A 21,634-nucleotide genomic window follows, 5' to 3' on the forward strand; every position below is an offset into this window, starting at 1 on the left:
TGTAACGGTGGCCAAGTCCACAGTGGTGATAAAACAAGCCCCCTACAAAAACAAAATACACACAGCAGGGTGAGGTAAGCAAAGGCAAAAACTAACTGAACACACACCCAATAAACTCCCCACCCCTCTGCACTTTTATAATGTACTGGCGAGATGCATGCTACAAAATTAAATAAAAGATCGCAAGCAGAAAGAAACAAAGCATATATATATATATACACACATATATATACTGCGCGGGACATGAAATCATGGCCCAGGTTGGCTATTGCAGCTGCATCCCTCGCGTAGCAGGTGGCTGGGGTCGAGGTGAAGCACTCCCTTCAGCAGACGCAGCGACTTCTCTCCGCGTCCCTGTACCGTAGGTACAGAGGCCAGCAGGTAGCACAGCGCCGCATTACCGGCAAACGTGGCGATGGAGGCCGACAAAAGATCCTCCAGTGCCGCACCAATGACTTGATGGGGTTGCAGGCAAAATTCCCCCGACGGCGTTCCCGCGTTTTCAGCTGCGGGTGAAAACTCGTTGTTGTCTTTTTTCTCCTCCGCGCAGTTACAACTCATCCGCCAGAGAAACGGAACGAGGAGGCCGGGGGTCAGCTGCTCGCATCGACCTGTCGGCGCTGCCTGTTGTTGTTGTTGTTGCCCCTCTCCGCCGCCGCCCTCGCCATCCAACCCCCCTCCGTCGAACAGCTCGCGCCACACTCCTCATCCAGCCGCGTTGCAAGAGTGATGCCGCGCCTGTTCAGCAACTCGGCCAATTTGGCTGTCACCAGGCAGTACCACCGCTGCCGGTCACTTCCTCCCCTACCCCCCCCAAACTGGTTCCAGTTGAGCTCATCTACCAGCAGCGAACGGCACGCATCCAACCCCTGTCTGAGGAGATTGCCAACAAAATGGACTCCAACGCCGGTCCAGCCCTGCGGTGACGAGTATGCCACTTCGCGGAGGAAAAGTAGCACTAATCCTAACCCATCTGACATGGAGGATCCTTTAACTTCAAGCGTATGCAGCCTTTGACGCCAGCTACGGCAGCTGTGTCGATGGCAAGGTGAAGGTGGTGGAAATAGATTCAAGGCCCACCATGCTCAACACCTGATACAACCAGGTTGGTCTGCCAAAGAAAGGTTGTGCCCCGGCACCCTGTCGTTGCAATTCTTCTCGCTCTTGACTTACATCTGCACGTGCGTCCCCAAGTTACACATTCATTTAATTCTCAGTGTCACCATGCAGAAGTAATGAGAATGCCCTGTATAGGTTTTGCAACTCCTCCTGAACTTGCTCGTGAAGCAGCATGTAATGTACGCTATTTTTGTTTGCCTCCGCCAACTGTGCCCGAAGAAGGGCGTTCTGCACCTCCAACTTCTCCCTTGAAGATGCAGAAGTGAATGCACTCGTGTCCCCATTCTTATCCACAGCGGATATGTGTGGTGACGCCTGGTCAAAGGCATACAAAAAGGACTGGGGCGGCCCATTCTCCTTGTTCTGCCCATCAACACCATTACTACTGTTATCATTACTTCGCACCAGGCGCGGCAGGGTCGAAGAAACATGTTTGCCCATGATGGCCGCTTCGTCTGCAGGCTGGTCACCGTGCAAGGGTGTGGTGGATTCCAAACCGCGACGTGCTGAAAACGACGGTGAGCAGTCGGGTGATGACTGCCAGGGCGCCGAGACGAACGCCTTCTCGAGCTGTGTCATTGCCAGCGCACTCCAGGCGGACTGCGAGATGTCACTCATGCAACTTTCCATCTGCATGCCACTCTCCGCCGCCTCCATCACCCCCACGCTGCTTTGCGCCGCGCTGCCCACCCCGCGCTCTCCCATCACCGTGAGGTCTGTGTCGGGATCGATGAGGTGAAACGATCCGCTGGCGTCGCTGCCCGCAAACTCACTCGCTGTGCAGCTCGACATAATATCCCCCTTTTATTCCTTTTCCTTTGGTTGTGCGTGTACGTAGCGTCTTCCGCATCCGCGTGAGCAGTGGAACAAGCAGAGAGAGAGAGAGAGAGAGAGAGAGAGAGAGAGAAAGAAAGAGAAGCGATGCATCGTGGGTTGCGTGTGAGGCCGTATGCAGCTGTGAATGCGGGGAGAGGGGGGGGGAGGGGTTAGGATGAACACACACACACAGCAGTGCACTGATACATACACACACAGAGAGAGAGAGAGAAAGGGAGCGAGGGAGCGAAGAATTAAATAAAGACAGCAGAAGAAAAGCAGCCTTTCTTCGACTCCATTATTTCCTTCCGTGCCGCTGTCATTGCCCCCACCCCCACCCTCCTTCCCCCGGAAGTTGTCCGAGGGCGCTGACACGGATGAACGCAATCATCGTCGGCTCGGCTTTCAAACGAGTCAGACGCCCACGATGCCACTTCGAACGTGAGCAGCACCGATTCAAAACAGGGGGACCAAATCAAATAATAATAAAAAAACAATAACCGCCTCACTCGTTCACTTCACCAATGACTCCGTTTGCGGGTTATCGGTGCACCGCATGCGGCCTTTCACACACACACACTCGCAGGTTCCTCATTTGCCAGTAGTTGTATCCTATCGTTGTTATTACAAGTGTTATCGGCTTTCGTCTCCCTGTCGACACGCCGCATCTGCACATGCACGCATTAGCACCGCAAAAGCACACGCACCCACTTATATGGAGGCAAAACTGAACACACGGGAGACAAAAAAAAAAAAAAAAGAAAACAAACAAACAAACAAACAAACTCTCGACTTATTTTAACATTTTAATTAGCGACGTAAAAATGTGTGCCATAACATCCCTATTTTTTTTTTATTTAAATAGAAAAAAAAAGGTTATTTCCTTCTTTGCTCGTTTCTTTCATGTTTTTATTTTGTTTTGTTTTCCTTCTTATTTTTGTCTTCGCCACTTTATCTCCTGGAGGTTTCTACGACCTAAACACACACGCATATACATATAATGAACACATCGTGCATACCCGTTGTTGGTGCTCCGCCCGTCCCCCCGCACGCACGCACTTTCTCTACCTCTCCTCCGCTGGTCAATTAATCTTCACTGGAGAAATGAACCACGCCCACAACGCGGCCACAACACTTACCGCCCCCCAAATGTAGCAGCAAACGACAAAGTCTACCTGGTTGATAATTACGGACACCACCATGGCCCCCAGCACGTGACCCATGTCTTGTACGGTGCGCATCACACCAAAGAACGTCCCGCCAAGTTTCTTTGGCGCACAATCCGCAATAAGCGTGAGAAGGAGACCACAGCCAAGGGCATCGACGGACCCGAAAGTAGCTGACATGACGTACAACCACGACGGGGCATGTGACAGAGGCAACAGCATGAAGGTAATGCCCATGCCGAGGACAGCTGAGATCATGGACCAGCGACGGCCGTAGACGTCCATTAGCAACCCACCCAGCGGAAAAAGAACGGCGTCAAAGGCAAAGCTAAAGGAAAGCAAAAACGCAAGCTCGGAGTTGGCAAAGTTCATGCGCATCGCGGCAAACGTCAGCAGTAGCTTCCGGTTCGCCCGAAGTGAAACATAAAGGAGAATATAGCCACCAACTCGCCAGATTGTGGACCAGTACTCCACGACAACGTTGCACACAGCAAACACCCCAAAATCACCGTGTGTGTTGGATTCACTCCAGCCAGCTTCCGGCAGAGCTGGTGCAGGGTTGAGCGTAGAATAGCTACCACCACTACGGTCACAATTTTTACCACACGCAACAGCGCTCCCTGCGTATGAGAGCGCCATGGACGGCTCTCCACAACATGATGTTTTCATGCTTACCGCGGTTGTCTCGTTTGCAACAGGCAGAAGCTGCCTTGCTTCCTCAACCGCTACACCGTCCTTCGCGGTTCGCTGCAGATGGACGTCGCCTCTGGCCTCTGACCAACAAAAGTACCCGTCTAATAGAATGCATAACCAGGCCAAAAGGGCGGTGAAGAGAGGCACAATAAAGTAATACTGCTCCTCGTCCCACACAGTGGCTGCGGCACCAAGCATCATTGGCCCCACCACGTGTGACCAGCGCAGTACGCCCGCAAGGAAAGAAAAGACCATGCCACGGTGCTCGCGCTTCGCTTTACAGCTTACATAGATGTGGCGCGCCAGAAAGTAGGTCCCAACGGAGAGGCCGTCCAAGACACTGAAGACAGTAAGCGGAAAGGGGCCTGGTTTCAGTGCCAGCGCAATGGCACAACCAATAAACTGAGAAAAAGCAGCCCACAACATGATCCGCCACATATCAAAGCACTCTGTAAGCATTCCACTAGGAATGTCTACAAGCACACGGCAAACGGCAGTTAGCGTGACGTAGCCAGCGATGGCGTTTTCATTGTACGCAAGCTTACGGCCCACCATCGTGATGAGAGGCACCTCTACACCCGCACTGATGCCCATCAAAGCATTGGAGAGCTGCACGCTAAGAATATTGGACTTCCCAAGCTCGCGGAAACAGTCAGAGACGTATCCCATCCTCTATGATGAATCGATGTAACAGGACACCTACCTGTCGTCTGCTTTTGAAACGCCGTTTTTTTTTCTTTTTCCTTTTGTTCTCGTCAAGTCACTCTCTCAGCACCTACAACCCAAACCAAAGACAGTCAGAGGACGAGAGAAGACACAAGTCACAAAGGCGCTACTACTCACGGTGAGTCGAGGCGAGCAACATGCCACACGGACACGCACGAAGCAAAACAAAAAAATAGCCAAAAATAAGCTCTGTTTCCTTTTTTTTTCCCCCTTCTTGCTTTCCTCGCTGTCGCTATTCTCGCAGCTTGTCCCAAATCATCGCCTCTTCCTCCGGCCGAATCGCAGCCAACGCCGTTTCTATCTGCTGCATGTATTCGTTATGGAGACGCAATGCACTTGGCCCGGCCTCCGTTGTCTCATCAGGGCCACTGGCAAACACAGTCTCCAATGTCACGGCGTCCGTGGAGGTGACAAAGGGGCTAAGTAGTTCCAAGTGGTCCATGCCGTGCGGGAGAAAGGCGTGCGGGACAAAGCGCGATGAGACCTGCGACTCCATCTCACCAGGGAGATACGTCCCGAGCAGCCCCCGTTCGCCCCTCAGCCCTGCCGACCTTTCCGGACCTGCCAAATCCACCGGCACATCGCCATCGCCGCCATCGTCATCGTCGCGGGTGGCAGGAACCTCAATTGGCGGCAATCTATCACCGAGGGTCCTTGGGGGGTTATAGAGCAACTGAAAGATGTACAGCCAGAGATTTTTGTAAAAGGGGTGGACAAATACACTGTGACCATTCGCAGGCGATCCAAGCGCGCCAGCCTCTTCACTTAAACTGTCGTCGCCAGGTAACGGTACTTCTGGCGCGTCTGCCGCCGTCGTGGAAAATGTGGCTGCTGTGAGATGCGACGATGAGGATGTGGCAATCGTGTTCACACGGCTACTCACAGCGACAAGGGCACTCTGACGCGCCACGGCCTCCTTCCGCAGCAGCTGTCCCACAATTTCAAGAAGCGTCAGACCGGTTGTGCGCAGTGCGGAGAGTAGACTGCGGGAGACCCATGGCCCCGCGCCGCTGTTCGCGCGCTCTGACGAGGACGAATGCTGCGCGTCGAGGAAAGAGCTTTGATGGCACAACTTCCCCGCCTCCCGTGAGAATTTCTCCAGTTGATCTGTCTTTGTGCAGACGAGAATGGTGCGGAGTGGAGAGACACCACCCTTTGGCACCTGCAACTGCGATGGCGAGTAGTGACCATCACCGCTCTTGTCGCTAGCGCCCCTTCCCAGCTGGATCGCCTCACGTTCGCACCATCGGCGCCGCATTGACCCCAGCACCTGCTGCTGTACATGCCAGAAGTGTTGCTGTTGCTCAACCATGTGCATACGATGAACCTCATCTTGCTTTGGCATATCCACGCGTAGTGTCTGTATGACGTGTGTGTTCAGGTACCCGTACCACCGCCGCAGCTGCTCCTGTAAACGCCACGGCACACTGGTGTCAACCACCAGAAGCACCACGCTTGTCTCTAGCGCCTCCACCGTTGGTAGCGCCATTGCTAGGGCCCCGGGTGTGTCACAGCAAAAAAACTCCGTCATTGCGTGGTGTACGGCGCCAGAGAGACCCGGAGAACCGCCAACGCCACTGGCACTACTGTACGGACCACTGCTGTTCAACCCACCTTCCACTGCGGAAATAAACTTACTACAAATTGCAGGAAGGCGTTGTAAAATAAATGCCTGAACAATACCAGCGCCGTGCGGAAATTGCGGGAAATACCGTGAAGAGCTGGGGACCTCCGTTCCTCCGGTTACTGCTGCCTCCGCTGCTGCTGTTGCCGACACCACCGGTGCGTAGCTGCTGCTTCGGCTGCCATGGCTTACCTCTGACCCCTCCCGCAGTCCCTGCGGTAAAAAAGGGCGATTGGTCCCACCAACAAGACTACTGCTCGTGGCATGATTATGCAATGACGATGCTAACACAGAGGAAGATGGAATTTGTTGCATCGCAGCGGAAAACAACCGACTGATGCAGGCGCGTTTTCCACTGAGAGCATCCCCCACTATGATGACACGTCGCGTGACGAGTTGCTGCCCCGTGCTATCTAGCGAGTTCAATCCAAGCGTCGCCCAGAGAGCGTTGTCGCACTGTTGCTGCTGCTGCTGCATCTTGACCTCGTGCCGTACTATGTGCAGTCTTGATTGACGACTCCCTGAGACAAGCAAGCGAAAGACGCAACCACTACTGGTACCACCATCACATACACATACACACACACACACTCCGAGAGGGAGAGAAAGGCCCAGCAACGCATACATGATACCCTCGTACAATATCATGAGGGAAAAGGGGGAGAGAATGTGAGGTGGCCTGCCATGAGAAACAAAGTCCTCCACAAAGTTATAATATAGTGCACTCACGCTTCCAAAATAGACAGGCACACACGCACGCATACTACATACATGTATACATCTATGTAGTATGCGTGCATTGTTCACTAGGAGCCCCTATCAGCAAAGGTCACCGAGGTGGCACTGAAGGATTTCACGTGCTCGCCTCCTGCCATCAGTGCTAGGAGTTCCATGAACTGCGCAATTGCGAGCGGCCGTATCCCACCGCTGAGGGACTCGTTGAGCGCCTGCCGCAACTCATTCACCGTCGCAGAGGTACGACCCGCAGCGAGATAGCGACCATCAATGATATGCTCCAAGCGCAGCATACTTCCCTCAACCGTCTGCCGCGTCGGGTCCGGTGCGCTAAACATGTCTAAATTGATCAGGCCGGTCTGAGGGTCGGTCGCAGCCTCCTTCAGTGCGGCACTAATGAGCCATTTTGCCTCCTTGACGTCTTCCACAGTCACCTCGGCACCAAAGCGCATTTTACAACGCGCCTCTGCCAGTCGAATCATGGATTCCAACTGCCGTAGTGTTGCAGACACCGTCCGGCTGCTGCCGCGCGCGCGACGCATCTCAACGTACGACGCCGCCAGCTGCTTGTGAGAGGCCTCAGTAAGCCGCGGGTGGACCGTCTCACGCGCAAGTGCAATGTACTGCGACAGAACACGTGGGGGCATGTAGGGGGCGTCCTCCGTCCCCTCAAGAAAAACTTCACCCTCATGCTCCAACACCGCCGCTGCCTGTCTCATGGGTAATCCTCGCAATGCCATGTTGCCATTTTCCCCTGTTTCCTCGTCCTCGCCCTCTTCGTTAGCCGGTTCATTGGCGCCGCTCAACTCCGTACCACTCGTCGTGTTGCTACGGTGGCTATTGTTGCTTCTGAACGTCGCAGCGGCGTTGGAGGCTCGGCGAGATCCCACGTCGGATTCCATGAAGAGGGAGAGAACATGTGAAGCCAGACGCCTATCCTCCGTCGGGTCGTGCCGGTCCAGCAAAAGAAAAATTAAGTCAAAACGTGACAAGAGCGTGGGCTCGATCTGCAGATTTTCCACCACGTTTAAGTTTACATTCCACTGGGACTCCTTTGGGTTTGCGGCTGCCAACACCGACGTGCGGGCATTGAGCTGCGCAATGATGCCCGCCTTTGCGATGGAGAGGGTCTGCTGCTCCATCACCTCATGCAGCACCGACCGCGTAGCCTCGTTCATCTTGTCAAACTCGTCGATGCAGCAGAGTCCGCGGTCGGAAAGCACGAGGGCGCCGGGCTCAAGCACCAACTCCCCCGTCTCCTGGTTTTGCACAACAAAGGCTGTAAGACCAACACTACTGCTGCCCTTCCCTGAAGTGTAAACACCGCGTGGGGCAATTTCGTGCACCTGCGACAGGAGCTGGGACTTTGCCACACCCGGGTCCCCGCACAAAATCACGTTGATCTCAGCACGGAAGGTGCCGGACTTGAGCTCCTTCCGCGTCCCTCCAAATAATTGTGCGAGAATTCCACGCTTCACCTCCTCATTGCCCCAAATGGTCCTCGCAAAGCTGTTGAGGAGAATGCTATAAATATCCTGACGACTGGCAATGCGACGGAACACATCGCGGCGGGCGGCCTCAGCCGGATTTTCCGACAGCCCCTCATCACTGCCACCCGGCAATGTCTGCGACTGTTGTTGCTGCATCTTCCACGACTTTCGCCCTGCACGACGATGTTCAATATGCACAGCGTCGACGTGTGTGGCAAAAATACTGCGTATGCTGCGTGTATTGGAATTCAGGCGGACAGGGGCTGCGCGGTAAATGCCCGTCACAACGACACGATCACCCGGCACCACGATGTCTACCGAGTCCCCGTACACGGCAACAGAGATAGTGACAGGCGTTTCGCCGTCTGTCAAGTGCTCCGGCGCCTCCTGCAGACGCACCAGCTGCTTATCCTCAAAGAGGGAAAGGTTGTGATGAATCCGGTAGGAGTAATGTTTGCCGCAGTGATCGCAGTGGGTGGGCTCAAAGATGCGACCGCGATCGACGACGCTCCGACGCACGTGTTGGCAGTACCAGCACTGAAAGAATGCGACGCGGATCTCAGGAATAATTTTCGACACCCGCACCACCATTCCCTGAAGGGCGATAAGCTGCTCGAGATGCTGCGGCCCCAACCCACGCAGTGAGACTGTCTCCGGGAGATTTTTTGGTGCCACCCGCAGCACAAAGTCGTCAGACAAAGGCGCATCTGCAAATGCGACGGCAAGACGCTGACAGACGTCCTCCGCAACGCTGCCCATCATCTGCAGACACTCCATCGGATGAGCAACAACTTGATGGTACAGTCGCGGACACGATCTGGCGAGCAGCTGCATGTCCACCTCAAGTACACTGCGGTTCTGCAGTCGAAGACGCAGGAGCTCCTGGAGGAAGTATTTGCGGGCACCAACGCCACGGTGGCCACTACCGGTGCTCACGCCAGCACCCAAAGTTTCTCGCAAGCCACCGTTGCTGTCAACGTGCACCTCAAACGTCTCGAGGAAACGCTGAAACTCCTCCCGGAATGTCTCCACCGCAATGTCGGTGCCCCAAATGTACGAGAGATCTTCGCGACGTGCAAAAGATGCTGACAGGGGTGGCGGCGGTGCACCTGCACCACCTTCCGCCGCCGCGTGCAAGGGACTTCGCGAGGCCTCATGCCGCATCGAAGAGCGCAGCGGCGTCAGCTCCACGAGTGGGTCTCCGTTCATCGTTTGCTGTTGAGTGCCACTGTCAACCTTAGTTTGCTTCTTCCCCTCCCTCCTGGTGCGTCTCTCTCTATCTCACTCTCACCCTATATGCGTGTACGCCGCCTCCGTTTGCGTTTGCTCAATACACGCAGCTCCGGCGACGGCAGACGGCACGCACACGCAGCCAGAGGGCACGTATGAAGAGCAACAGCAATAAAAAAGAGGGACGCAAGGCAGGGAAACTCCGTCGGCGTACGGCGAGCGCGCCTAACACAGCGGAGGTGACGGCGGGACAGAATCTCCCATCGTGCCCTTCACAGGTTATGACAACAAAAAGCGCATCTCATATCAGCATCGTCACACACACAGAGAGACATACGCACACGCACGTAAAAGATTAAGAGGAAAGGAGCAACAGAACTACCGCCTTTTTCCTACAGGAATATTGTGGCACTTGATGCAGCGAGGCGTAGGCATGTGCACGTGGCGCCATGAATTGCAACGGACATCGGCCCAAATCGTGTAGCGCGGCTACTTTTCCCCGCCTGTTTTTTTTTTTTTGTTTCCCCCACTTAAAAAGAGAACTAAAGCAAGCAAACAATCAAACAAACAATGAGCTCTTTACTTTCCACGCGATTGTTCAGTTTCCTCAGCTTGTCCAACCGCAGCATTCCACCACATCTAATTGTCATCCCAAGGTAGGGTAAAAAGGGATTAATAATAATAAAAAAAAAGACTTCAGGAACATCCAACCAGGTTTTTGTTTTTGTTTTTGATGTTGCCTTTTCACTCCACCAGTTACAACGTATAAATTCATTCTTGTAATGCATATGCTTGTGCGCAGCAACATGTGATGTGATGTGATGTGTGTGTGTGTTTGTTTTTTGTTTTGTTTTCGATACTGTTAGCTGTGTTTTTTGTTTGTTTGTTCCTTTTGCTTTATTATACTACTTCATGCTGCGCTCTACACAACGCCTCATACTCCCCCCGCTGCACCGGGCGGTTGCCTCCGTACATGCTGTAAAATGCATTGTACTCATCACGCTGCAACGGGACGTAAAACCACTCAACAGGAAAGCTGCCTGCAGTGTGGCACGACCGACCATCAGACCCAGGCTCCTGCAGATTCAAGGTGGATGCGTCGTCCTCACGGCCTCCAGTACAGTAGCATAGACGATTAAGAATTGGCCCTGGCTCCTCCATAAACGCCATCCGCTGAAGCCAGGGGCGGGATATGTACACCACCTCGTCGGCGTTTGTCTCCCTCGTGCCGCCCCCCTTCGCGAGGGTTGCTTTGCCCTCTGGCGTCAGTCCCTCCTCAGCGGGTGGCACCGAGAGGAGGGACTTGGCCTTCTGACGGAGACTTAGCACAGCCTCTGAGTGAGGGTTGAGAGGTTGTTTCTTGTAAAGAAGAAGATATTCCTCGGAGTTTTCCACCTCATTGACGCCCACGCGCAGAATTTCCTCGTCGTTTAGGGACAACCACACAAACTCATCCTCCGTCTTTTTGTGGGCGTAGGCGGTGTAGTGCCCACCCATAATGGAGCCATGGTGGTTCACGACACTTTCCAGGGTGTAGGTGTGAATGGGAGCCAACATCCCTGGCGAGTCAACCTCCGTACCCTCCGTGGCTGAGCTAAGGGTGTGCTGCACATTCCCCGGTTTTGTCGCTGCCTCCGTCGCAGACGTGCTGACGTCGGTGTATAGGTAGCGTTGAAACTGCTCGGCGGGTGTCGTGGACCTAGAGACGCCTCTATACATGTAATCACCGAGCCGCAGCACATCCGCCTCAGCGGCAGCCCCAATCTCCCATGAGACCGGGAATAACACAGGGTCCGTCTTCTTCGTGTTAAAGCAGCTACCATACTCAAAACGTTTCATCTGCAGTAGTAGGTACTCGGGGAGAGAGAGGAGCGACTCTCGCTTAGTGGCTTCTGATAACGTATTACACGAGGAACAATGATACTTGTTGTTTCCCTTTAGAACGACGGGATCGAAGTGGATGTCAAGGCATTCCTTCAAGGTGACGCAGTAATCAACGTAATGCGTGAAGCCACGAAAAAAGCTAAGTAAGTAGCGCGTCAAGGCGCCAATCCATGCAAATGGGTTCCACCACTGGAAGGACCCGCGACTCTTCTGTTGAACAGAGAGCCTGTCCTCTGCCACACGTTGCGTCTCTGGATGCCTCCGGGCATACTGCCTCCGTTGGCTATAAGATGCAACATCAATGGTGAGGGAGGAAAACTCCTCCACGATGCGAGACGTGCTACCGCATGTGTGGCATTGAACCTCCGACAACAAGTGCCCCGTAAAACAATCCGTCACACCGTTGTAGTGCAGTTTTGGTGGAGAAAATGTATTTCGGTAGGGCTCATTCCTTCTGGCCTTCTCCTTGCGCTCAAGCTGCTCATTGTCGTAGTTTACCGTTTGCATCAGCCGCAGCGTATTGTACGTCCACCAGGAACCGGGGAACAGAGGCAACGAGATGGATTTTTGCGTAGAACAGTAACACGACGACGACGGCAACAGAAGACCATCATGTTTCTCCGTTTCGGTGGAGCTGTATAGCTTTCGTGACTCTCTACTGACGAGCATCCCCGCGGCGTTCTCCTGTGTCACCGATCTTACATCAACACCTTCGGGCGGCAGCATCAACGAGACATTGTTGAGGGCCACAACATCCGACACCGCAAGGGCCACGGCATCGTCCTCAAAGGAGCGCAGTAGCGCCTCCAACTCAACCTTTTGTCGCCCCTCCTCGGAGAGGTTGGCGACGATGACGTTCACCATCTCCGGACAGTCCTGCTGGCCACGACCCTCAAAGGCAGGGTGCACGGCTGCCAGGCAATCGAGCGCCTTCAGCGGACAGAGGGCCTCCCCCTGACGTAGTCGTGCAAATTCCATGTCATACAGCAGCTGCGCAAAGGTTTGAAACAAGGCTTCTGACGCTGCCCCCCCCGTGCAACATAGCTTTCGGGCACGGGGCCCAAGAGAGGGGTGCCGCAAGGGGGAGTTCCTCAGGCCATAGGCAAACGGGGTACAATTCGCTAGGAGTTGCACGCCGGCGTTGAAGTAGCACGTGTTACCCAGGTTCATCAAAGGGCAGAGGATGAATGGAGCCTCAACGGTGGGTAGTGACGCAGGGACGCTTCGCGCAGAGACAGACTGCATTTTCTCCTCTACTTCCTCCTCCTCAGACTTATTCTCCTCCGGCAATTTTACCCGAATGCTCTTCGCTCCATTTGTTGGCGGTGCAATATCAGACATTTGATTCCTACACGCGGTGGCGCAGAGGCCACCCACACATTACAGCAACCACGGGGGGTTGGGGAGAAGGGAGACGGCAAAAGAGACCGAGACAGAGAGAGGCCCGTTGGCTGTCCATGCGGAAACTGAGGTCCAGCCATGGAACCACCACGTCCACCATTACAACACACGCACGCACACGCCCTGAACAAAAGCGGCAGAGGAAGAGCGGGATAACACAAACCAAACTACGCAAACCTGCACGAGCAACGAGGGCGCAGAGGAGCAAACTCAACTCCAACGACACACATACAACTCTGCGTTCAGCAGATCCACGTTGTTTCTTCTTTTTCGCTTTCCCTCCCCACTGCTCCTTCCGTCCACCTTTTCATTCTCTGTTTTTTTTTTCTTTGGCTTGTCTTTATGCCATTTCTTTTCTGCTTTCTCTCTCTCTCTCTCTTTCTCTTCCTCAGTTAGATACACCACACACGCCTGCCTGGGAGTCACAAAAGGTACTTGGCCAGATCGATGTTCTTGTGCAGTGTAGAGGTGGCGTCCTTGACCACCTTGGCATCAATGACCACCTTTTTCCCCTCGTAGTCCTGGCAGTTAAAGCTGTACTCGTCCATCACACGCTCGATCACGGTGTGTAGACGGCGTGCTCCGATATTCTGCCCGTTCGCGTTCACAGTTGTCACGACACGGGCTAGCTCGTCAATGGCGTCCTCCGTGAACTCCACGTCCACATCCTCCGTTTTCATCAGCTCCTTCTGTTGGCGCAGCAGATTGTACTTCGGCTCTCTAAGAATGCGGCGCATGTCTTCCTCCTTCAGCGCCTGCAGCTCCACTCGCACCGGCAGCCGACCCTGCAGCTCTGCAATCATGTCGGAGGTCTTTGCCAAGTGAAACGCCCCCGAGCAGATGAAAAGAATGTTGTCGGTGCTAATTTGGGTGCCGTCCTTCAACGTCACATCGGAGCCCTCAATGAGCGGCAGCAAATCCTGCTGGACGCCGGTGGAACTCACATCAGCATCGTTATTCGAGATATCCGTCACCACCTTGTCAATCTCATCAATAAATACAACGCCATCATCCTCGGCCAAAGTACGGGCCAACGTGCTGACCTGCGTCTCATCCAAGAGACGGTCTAACATGTCTTGCATCACCAGCGGGACGGCCTCCTCAACGCGCTTCGTCACCCGCGTCTTGAGCCGCATCTCGGGGGGGGAGCCAAACAGGCCAGCGAGCTCCAGATCGGCCTTGCTCCAGCCTTGCCGGTTGCTTTTCAGCGGTGGTGGGGCGACGTCAACTGTCACGGTGTCGTCCTTGAACTCCGTCTTGTACTTGGCCTTAAATTCCTCGAGCGTGACTTCGGTGAAGGGGGCGCGTCGCTCGTCCTCGTCCTCGTGGTTCTCCCCCCTGCCACCGCCGCTGGCGCGCCGGCGTGTCGCCCAGCTACCATACACCACATCCAGTGCCATCGCAAGTGCCTCCTCCACCCTCTCCGCCTCCAGACGGCGCTTCGCCTTAGTCTTCGCGTTCATGTAGAGATCCTCAATAATCGTCTCCACGTCCTTCCCCTTGAAGCCCACCTCCGTATACTTTGTCGCCTCCACCTTAACAAACGGGGCGTCGGTGATGCGCGCCATGCGCCGCGAGATCTCAGTTTTCCCCACTCCGGTGGGGCCGACAAGCAAAATATTCTTCGGCAGAATGTCACGCCGCATGTCTTGATCCTTCACCTGGCGTCGACGCCAGCGGTTACGGAGCGAGATGGCCACCGCACGCTTACCATCCGACTGTCCAACAATGTACGTGTCCAGAATAGACACAATCTTTCGCGGCGACATGCCGTCAAGCTGCGCCGATTGCGCCTTCGCCACCGCCGCAACATCTGGAGCCAGCGGCGAAGTAGCGCTGAGTGTGCTGCTGCACAGACGACACCAACTGAAGCGCAGCATGGCGCCTTACTAAACCCCAATCGCCTCTCCCCTGCCCACCTGCCTCTGCTGATGCGGCAACGTGCGCTAGTCCTACACACACTGTGAAGGCAACTTGCACCGACACGCACAACACACACTCGGCGTGTGTGAAAGTGAGAACAAGTAAGAAAGATCCACCGGTAACAATCCTCGCACACCTTCCTCCGATGGACACGTATATTGCTTTGCACCTCAAAAAAAAAGAAAAAAAACCAAAGTAAACAAAAGACTACAGAACTTCCACAATAGCAACAACAACACGGAAAAAAGAGGGATGGAATAAAAAAAAAGATCAAGGCATGAAATGATCCACAAAGAGAAAAGGATGCAAGATAGCAATGTGTGGAGTGCACCCATCCATCTGTGTGCGCCGCAGAGCTGAGGAGAGGCCCCAGAAGCAATAAGGCACAAGCAAAAGGCGACGGGAGAAGACCCAAGCGCCAGAGCCTTAAAAAAAAAAATAAGTAATAAAACATGAAGGCATCTCCTTTTTTTTTTTGTCGGCAGCGAGACGGCAGTCATTAAAAACAACTCACATTTGTTCTTAACGGTGGCATGTGTGATAATGACAATTGCCTGCTTCTCTTAGCTCACAATGTGTTATTCTCATCCCCTCCCCCTTTCACGGGCATGCAGGTCGCTACTTCCGCATCATACTTTCTTTCACTCTCGCCCGCTCGTTGACAAACTCCACAGCATCATGGGCAAAACAGATATTAACGTCAAACACCTACCATAAAGAGGCGAAAAAAACTGCGGCACTAAGTGTACACCTGGCCGTGGACTTGTTCTTCCCATTCAAACGCACACACACACACACACACACAGAGAGAGAGAGAGAGAGACCCTAATTTCTATCTTAAAAGTCGTCGTTACCGGTTAACATGGGGCCGTAGCGTACCATGATGTGCGTCATCGCCGTGACACAGATACCGAAGGCCAATACCACCGTCAGCACACTCGGCCCCATCTTGTCGTCGTAGCGGATCTTCTTCCGCGCGTAGACGCGCCGCGCACGTGCCTTAAATGTTATATACGCGTACGCCAACGTAAACAAGGCGACCGCAACCAGTGAGGTGCCCAACACTATGTGAAAGTGGGCCCGCCAAACCGAACTTAGATGTGAAACATCGCTGGGGAGAGTCATGCTATTGCCAAATTGAATCACGGCCAGCCCCACCACACCCAGGCGTGTCGCATGCTCCGCCCACTTCACCATGTACCGCTCTGAGGTGAGCAGTGTCTTGGGGTCGTATTTCTGTGGCACACGAATCCGTTTGCCTGTCTGCCACGGGATACGGCCATAAAAGACCTCTGCGGCGGAATTCTTTTCAAAGGCCGGGGCAAAACACAACGACTCCACGCCATGCTCAGCGTACGGGTAGAGATGAAATGTTGTGTAGGCCTTGTGCCGTCTATCTACATCGTACTGAAGCGTGTGGGCAGGCAATTGCGGCTGTGGCTGTAGTTGGCGACTGCTACTATTGCCTGCAGTGCGCCCTCCGTCGGTGTCGGTGTCGGCGTCCATAGGTAAAGCAGCGCTCTCCCCACGGAGACCACGCAACACCTTTTGGTAGATACGGGTATAGTCGGTGCGTGGAAGAAACCGTGCCTCTGACGCCCCCACCGTTTGCGTCTGCGCGCTTCCAACGCCAAAGATGACGCGATCCGTCGTGCGCTCCCAGCAACCAAAGGCGAGACCAGTGGTGGGATCCCATTGATTCTGCTCCGGCTTCGTGGAGGCGCGGATATCAATGTTCAGCTGGTGCATCCAGTACGGCACCATCTTAATGAAGGGTGTGTGACCGTACAAGGATGCGATGCCGTGTGCATACTTGCTGAACTTCGGCACACTCTCCATGTACCGGCAGCTCATCAGCTCCTCAATCCAGGGCGCGATACGCTCATTTTCGGCACACTGCAGTTTAATTTCTACCACGGCATATGGAAAGTGTGACACGGGCGAGTCCATGCCACTGTACCGCCAATGGTGTCCCAACCCAAAGTCCTCGGCGGACATGCGTAGGTCTGTGTCAATGCTGATACGTATGGATTGGTCAATGCCTCGCTGAAAGGCAGCTCGACAACACTGCGTGCGAATCACAGGTTTAAGTTCATAGGCGTCAATCTTTGAAACGATTTCGGTAGATAGGTCCATGAAATTGCGTAGTTCCCTCTCATGGGCATGCTCACCACGCAGTTTTTCTACCGCCGGGCTAAGATCTAAGTTCCCGTGTACGTAGGAATCCACATCCTTCTCCTTAAGTGCAAACCGTCGTTTATTACTCCGTTCACCACACCAGGCCTCGCGGTGTACTTTAATTTCCATAAAGACACTGTCCGTGGGGGCAAGCTTATTCCAGTCTGACTCCAATGGGTCACTGTACCAGCGCATGCGAATAAGGGTAGCTCCCTCCAGTCGTTCAAGCCTTCGGTGGTACAACAGAAACTCATTGTTGTCCCAGTACACACTGCTGACGGGGGACCCCAGCATAAAGGGAATATTACGCTCCCTGCAGATTTTGTACGTGTCCTTAAAAGTGCTGAGGGGTAAGTGAGGAATAATGCGGGCAATGACGAAGGGAAGGTCCTGCAGATGCACCCAGTACTTCACCGAGCGACGGTCAAACACCTGCGAGCCAACTGTGCCTTCTGGAATCCCAGAACGCCTTCCGATGCGCATGCTTTCTGCCTCTGTCACACGATCATACACCCTTGAAAGCAGGTAAAAAATCTCATGAATTGACAGTTGATGGTAGTCGTACTCCGTCTTGAGGTTATTCCAGCGATCTCCCGTGGGTCCGAGTACGGCGTAGCGGTACATGCGGCCAATAATATGTTCAATGGTGTCAGTGTTTAGGTTACAGCACTCCACAAAGCGAAGAAGCTCATGCGAGATGGCGTCTGCCACGAGCCGCGCCTCATTGGGAGGCAAACAGTTCATATTTCCACGACCCAGTGTATTGAGCACAAGGCTCAAGTTGGCTGGGGTTTCCTCTTCGGAGAGGTAGTCAGAGGCTGCCATTAGGGACTCCGCGACCGTCAAGATCTCCTTGATTTTATTTTCGCACCACTTGTACACGCAGCACTTTTGCTCCAACAGTGAGTTGTACAGTTCATCGGGGGTGGATGGGTTTGCAATGTCCTCCTTCATGCGATGCAGGATGTCTTTGGTGGCCTTGTAGTTGATGTACGCGCCTTGTTCGCGGAAGTCGGGGTACACTGCACTGCGCCATGCTTTGCTGAACGGCATGATTCCCGATTGTTTCAGACTGCGCGCCCAATTTGAGTTAAACAAACCTCGCAAAGCCAAAACAAAAACAAAGATAGATAAACAAGGAGAGGTGAGGAGGCAAGCGAAAGTGAACATAAGGGAGGGCAGCCTTCCTCGAAGGTCACGGCAGGACTGCACGACGGGCGAGCGGTTTGCATGCGCTCAGGCGCAGTTGATGCATGGCGTCCCTGAACCAATCACAATAGTAACAACTTCGCGGCACGGCAGTGAAAATACATTGATTTACATATGCAAAAAGAAAAGGAAATACTCAATGCACTAGACTGCGTTGCCATTCCTACTTGTAGAGAAGGACGTCAGTATACATAATAACATAGGCGCATGATAATCCCGCTTATTTTTTTAATTTTTTTTTGTGTGTGCGAGTGTGTCTCTTACGCTTTTCCCCAGCCGCTCGAGTTCACTGTGCTGCAGCACCCAAACAGATCACCCTCTCACCTGCAGCACGCGCGCCGTTCCTCTCCTACCACAAGTTCCTTGGTCGTGTAGGTGTTTCCCTCGCAGCTGCGTTGAGGTGACACGACGAGGAAAAGCACGATGCAACAACCGAGCAAAGCGCAACCGCAAGGCAAAGACAACGAAAGGCAAAATACATGAAGCAACAATAACAATAAGAACGAAGGTCACATACGCATCTGCTTCCCACGTGCTCTCCCTCCCCCTGTTGCTCACGTGTTGGTAATGCTGTCGTCAAAAAAAATGAAGTTTTTTTTTTCCGCTTCCATGTTTCGTGCCATCTTTTTTTTTTTTTTTTTTTCTACGTATCTGCCTTATTCTACGGTTTATTCTCTCTCTCTCTCTCTCCCTTCGTGCCGGACAGCAATAAGAAGTGAGGCGATATTTAAGCAAACACAAAGGGGAAGGGGGAAAAAAAAAACAGAACGTATACATGCGTTACTATTTTGGTGTCAATGCAAGGTATTCCGTGCTCCTCACAAAACTTGCTCCCTTATTATTGTACTGGAGGGGGATCAAAGCGGACGGGGTAGGTATAAATGTAGCGGTATGGGTCATTGCCTGCTGGGCACCACGGTTTATAGCTTTGCCCCTTCTGCCGTTCCTCGCGGATGCGTTTTTCTTTCAATTCATACGGGTCTTCTTGGTACTCAGGTGACTTTGTAATATCCTTCACTAGCGCACCGGCTGGTCTCCATGGTTTGATGTCCGGCAGGGGGCGCGGCACTTGCAGCTTCTTCGGAGGCAGAGGTCTTTTAATGCAGTATACTGTACTGAAGCCATGCTCGCTTTCATCGAAGCACCCACCTCTTTTCACGGCTGCCCTAAATGGCTTCTGCGAGGACGGACTGCAGGAGCGCTGGCTGACGGCGCTTTTGATGGGGTCAGCTATGTACTGCACCTCCCCCGCCTTGCCAATGGTGAGGCCTACATAGCCGTAGGTGCCCTTCTTGCCGGGGTTCGTGTATATTTTGCGCTTGGGCCACGTCAAGGTGGCGTCCGCGGTGGTACCAGCCTTTTTAATCTCCACCAGCGGTAACTCCGCCTCATGCCTAGGCGGGTTGGTCTCGTTGAACGTGCCGTAGTACGTCCCGCTGCCGTTTGGTTTGTGGGGACGGCTCGGGGGCTTAAACGGCACTGACACCACCATTGTGCCCTTCCTTCCCTCTACGGGCTGGCGGAAGGTGCCGCCTGGAGGGACCGGGACGTACTCATCTCCAACAGCGAGGGAAATGAACGGCTTCTGAAACACCGCATCAGTGATATGTGGGGAACGCTTCATCGGGACGACAAAGCTCTTTGCACCGGCCGGGTTCTTCCCCAGCGACGACGTGGTATGCGGTTTGTCGTACTCATCCATGAGCGACAGATACACCGGCTCGCTGAACATCCCTGCACTCCCGCTTTTCCACTCTCTCTGCTTCTTCTTATTCGCTACTGTCGCTACTGTACTTTTTTCCTTTGCGTTTCCTGTTGGCGAAATAAAAATAAAAAGAGAGATAAAAAAGAACTTGATAGGCATCGAGGGAGCTCCCACAAGGCGGCGGGGGAAATTCCACACACCCACACCCAGCAATAGCACCAGCACCACCACCACCACCATAACAGCAACGTCAAAAAAAAAAAGCGAAAACAAATACAAAAAAAAAAAGAAAGTAAAAAAAAACAACACACACAAAAAAGTGCCATTGACCTAAAATACTTACCGAAACAAGTTACGCAGAGAAGAGAGGCATAATTGTAAAGAAACATAGAGTGAATGCTGCCGACGCCGGCTTCACATTCAAGTCATTGGTGGTGAAGAGACAGTAAAGTGGCGCCACAGTTTGTGTGCCCCACCGGGGTCACAATCTCGCTGCGAGAAGTGGACAATGGTCTTCTCTCCATCAGGCACCTTTTCCACCACCACCGCCGTCTGCGCTCGTGTGCCGTACGTCGGATTCGACGAAAAAATATTTCGTTCGTGAAAATTAGCAACCTCCCTGTAAAACTCGGTCGGGAAGCGCAACGGGGGACGCAGCCCCCCGCCGTAGAGCTTCTTGAGCTCCTTCTCTCCATTGTAGCCGTTATACGGCAGTGTAGCGTCTAGCACCTCCTCATACTCCCGAAGCACCTCTGGAGAGCCCTTGCCTGCCAGAATTTCATCGCGCAGATCAAACTGCGGCTCAAGACAGAGACAGTGAGATGCGAAGGAGTTTGCCACATACTCCGCATCGTACGGTGCTGCATCTGTGGGGATGAATTTGCTCACTGCTTCCTCAAATCTTTCGCGTAACAACGCGGACTTGGGCTCCTTCCAGTTGTCAAGGTAGCTGTTCTCCAGACAATGAGTGATGCCGTGTTGTACGGGGGATTTGTGCTCCGCAGCGTACCGGTTTGTCGTGTACAGTAAGTGCAGTTTCCGGGAGTCAAATAGACTCTCCGCGGTGAGTAGATTATAACCTCTAAAGTATGGTGGGGCAAGTGAGGGCCTCAGCCCCATTAGTTCCATCTCCACTGTGGAAAAGGAGTGCGTCGACAACGACGATGACGAAAGACAATCCCCCGGCGTTTTCCCCTCCAGCAAGAAATCACGAACAATATGGCCTCGAGAAGCGTGAGGGACGAACGCCAGCGACACATTGGTGCCACCGTGCTCGGCGGGCCTGGCGTGCACCCGCATCCGCCGCACCACCTCATCGAGGGGCATGGCTCCCCGCCAGTTGGCGGGCGCGGTGATCTTGCCAAGACTCAGGGGTGCCGTTGGACTACGACAGCAGTTGGTCAGAATAGCAAATCGCCCATTGCGTACATTAAGCCCCAGCCAGGATCCACCTGCCACACCGTCTGCAGCCCACAGAAATCCTGTCTCGGCGTCTACCTCGACCTGGTGCGTCACACGGCTGCGCAACTCGTCACGGTTGCTCACAAGCACAAGTGGAAATCGATGCGACAACCGAATAACGAAAGCCAAAATGCACATTCTTCCAATTTGCAAATACAACAATCGGGATAAAATTAAATTTTTAAAAAATTAAAAAAAAAACACTACCCCCTACCAACAAAAAAAAAAAAAAAAAAAACAACAAACCCGACGTTTTAATTACTAACAACAACAA

At 53.4% G+C, this 21,634-nt stretch overlaps 11 protein-coding genes across 11 annotated transcripts, besides 20 other annotated features; all 11 read right to left on the reverse strand.

Moving 5' to 3' along the window:
• The first annotated feature begins 203 nt into the window (after window positions 1–203).
• Window positions 204–232: a microsatellite.
• A 17-nt stretch (window positions 233–249) lies between these two features.
• On the reverse strand, window positions 250–561 carry TraAM80_05675 (uncharacterized protein; the record flags this gene model as incomplete). The annotated part of the gene is made up of 1 exon (XM_029382548.1): window positions 250–561. The coding sequence occupies one exon, from the start codon at window positions 559–561 to the stop codon at window positions 250–252; it is 312 nt and encodes a 103-aa protein (XP_029237545.1).
• A 32-nt stretch (window positions 562–593) lies between these two features.
• Window positions 594–980, reverse strand: TraAM80_05676 (uncharacterized protein; the record flags this gene model as incomplete). The annotated part of the gene is made up of 1 exon (XM_029382549.1): window positions 594–980. One exon carries the CDS (start codon window positions 978–980, stop codon window positions 594–596), a length of 387 nt encoding a protein of 128 aa, XP_029237546.1.
• Window positions 981–1,206: 226 nt separating this feature from the next.
• On the reverse strand, window positions 1,207–1,911 carry TraAM80_05677 (uncharacterized protein; the record flags this gene model as incomplete). Its single annotated transcript, XM_029382550.1, has 1 exon — window positions 1,207–1,911. One exon carries the CDS (start codon window positions 1,909–1,911, stop codon window positions 1,207–1,209), a length of 705 nt encoding a protein of 234 aa, XP_029237547.1.
• An 80-nt stretch (window positions 1,912–1,991) lies between these two features.
• Window positions 1,992–2,036: a microsatellite.
• A 78-nt stretch (window positions 2,037–2,114) lies between these two features.
• Window positions 2,115–2,153: a microsatellite.
• Window positions 2,153–2,188: a sequence feature (GA-rich).
• A 491-nt stretch (window positions 2,189–2,679) lies between these two features.
• Window positions 2,680–2,720: a sequence feature (A-rich).
• A 122-nt stretch (window positions 2,721–2,842) lies between these two features.
• Window positions 2,843–2,879: a microsatellite.
• Window positions 2,880–3,017: 138 nt separating this feature from the next.
• Window positions 3,018–4,463, reverse strand: TraAM80_05678 (integral membrane transport protein; the record flags this gene model as incomplete). Its single annotated transcript, XM_029382551.1, has 1 exon — window positions 3,018–4,463. The coding sequence occupies one exon, from the start codon at window positions 4,461–4,463 to the stop codon at window positions 3,018–3,020; it is 1,446 nt and encodes a 481-aa protein (XP_029237548.1).
• Window positions 4,464–4,752: 289 nt separating this feature from the next.
• Window positions 4,753–6,906, reverse strand: TraAM80_05679 (uncharacterized protein; the record flags this gene model as incomplete). The annotated part of the gene is made up of 1 exon (XM_029382552.1): window positions 4,753–6,906. One exon carries the CDS (start codon window positions 6,904–6,906, stop codon window positions 4,753–4,755), a length of 2,154 nt encoding a protein of 717 aa, XP_029237549.1.
• Window positions 6,907–6,950: 44 nt separating this feature from the next.
• TraAM80_05680 (putative minchromosome maintenance (MCM) complex subunit) lies at window positions 6,951–9,578 on the reverse strand (the record flags this gene model as incomplete). The annotated part of the gene is made up of 1 exon (XM_029382553.1): window positions 6,951–9,578. One exon carries the CDS (start codon window positions 9,576–9,578, stop codon window positions 6,951–6,953), a length of 2,628 nt encoding a protein of 875 aa, XP_029237550.1.
• Window positions 9,579–10,139: 561 nt separating this feature from the next.
• Window positions 10,140–10,170: a microsatellite.
• A 235-nt stretch (window positions 10,171–10,405) lies between these two features.
• Window positions 10,406–10,438: a microsatellite.
• Window positions 10,424–10,498: a microsatellite.
• A 1-nt stretch (window position 10,499) lies between these two features.
• TraAM80_05681 (putative ubiqitin hydrolase) lies at window positions 10,500–12,824 on the reverse strand (the record flags this gene model as incomplete). Its single annotated transcript, XM_029382554.1, has 1 exon — window positions 10,500–12,824. The coding sequence occupies one exon, from the start codon at window positions 12,822–12,824 to the stop codon at window positions 10,500–10,502; it is 2,325 nt and encodes a 774-aa protein (XP_029237551.1).
• A 323-nt stretch (window positions 12,825–13,147) lies between these two features.
• Window positions 13,148–13,239: a microsatellite.
• Window positions 13,240–13,269: a microsatellite.
• A 37-nt stretch (window positions 13,270–13,306) lies between these two features.
• Window positions 13,307–14,764, reverse strand: TraAM80_05682 (heat shock protein; the record flags this gene model as incomplete). Its single annotated transcript, XM_029382555.1, has 1 exon — window positions 13,307–14,764. The coding sequence occupies one exon, from the start codon at window positions 14,762–14,764 to the stop codon at window positions 13,307–13,309; it is 1,458 nt and encodes a 485-aa protein (XP_029237552.1).
• Window positions 14,765–14,979: 215 nt separating this feature from the next.
• Window positions 14,980–15,012: a sequence feature (A-rich).
• A 572-nt stretch (window positions 15,013–15,584) lies between these two features.
• Window positions 15,585–15,612: a microsatellite.
• Window positions 15,612–15,630: a microsatellite.
• A 14-nt stretch (window positions 15,631–15,644) lies between these two features.
• Window positions 15,645–18,038, reverse strand: TraAM80_05683 (polyphosphate synthetase Protein; the record flags this gene model as incomplete). Its single annotated transcript, XM_029382556.1, has 1 exon — window positions 15,645–18,038. The coding sequence occupies one exon, from the start codon at window positions 18,036–18,038 to the stop codon at window positions 15,645–15,647; it is 2,394 nt and encodes a 797-aa protein (XP_029237553.1).
• A 592-nt stretch (window positions 18,039–18,630) lies between these two features.
• Window positions 18,631–18,669: a sequence feature (A-rich).
• Window positions 18,670–18,818: 149 nt separating this feature from the next.
• Window positions 18,819–18,837: a microsatellite.
• Window positions 18,838–18,866: 29 nt separating this feature from the next.
• Window positions 18,867–18,887: a microsatellite.
• Window positions 18,888–19,032: 145 nt separating this feature from the next.
• Window positions 19,033–19,926, reverse strand: TraAM80_05684 (uncharacterized protein; the record flags this gene model as incomplete). The annotated part of the gene is made up of 1 exon (XM_029382557.1): window positions 19,033–19,926. The coding sequence occupies one exon, from the start codon at window positions 19,924–19,926 to the stop codon at window positions 19,033–19,035; it is 894 nt and encodes a 297-aa protein (XP_029237554.1).
• Window positions 19,927–20,091: 165 nt separating this feature from the next.
• Window positions 20,092–20,138: a microsatellite.
• A 13-nt stretch (window positions 20,139–20,151) lies between these two features.
• Window positions 20,152–20,218: a sequence feature (GA-rich).
• Window positions 20,219–20,319: 101 nt separating this feature from the next.
• Window positions 20,320–21,498, reverse strand: TraAM80_05685 (uncharacterized protein; the record flags this gene model as incomplete). Its single annotated transcript, XM_029382558.1, has 1 exon — window positions 20,320–21,498. One exon carries the CDS (start codon window positions 21,496–21,498, stop codon window positions 20,320–20,322), a length of 1,179 nt encoding a protein of 392 aa, XP_029237555.1.
• Window positions 21,499–21,575: 77 nt separating this feature from the next.
• Window positions 21,576–21,605: a microsatellite.
• The last annotated feature ends 29 nt before the right edge of the window (window positions 21,606–21,634 follow it).

Source organism: Trypanosoma rangeli (genome assembly GCF_003719475.1).
Source record: "Trypanosoma rangeli strain AM80 chromosome Unknown Tra_15.4_contig_00190, whole genome shotgun sequence".
Taxonomy (NCBI): Eukaryota; Euglenozoa; class Kinetoplastea; order Trypanosomatida; family Trypanosomatidae; genus Trypanosoma; species Trypanosoma rangeli.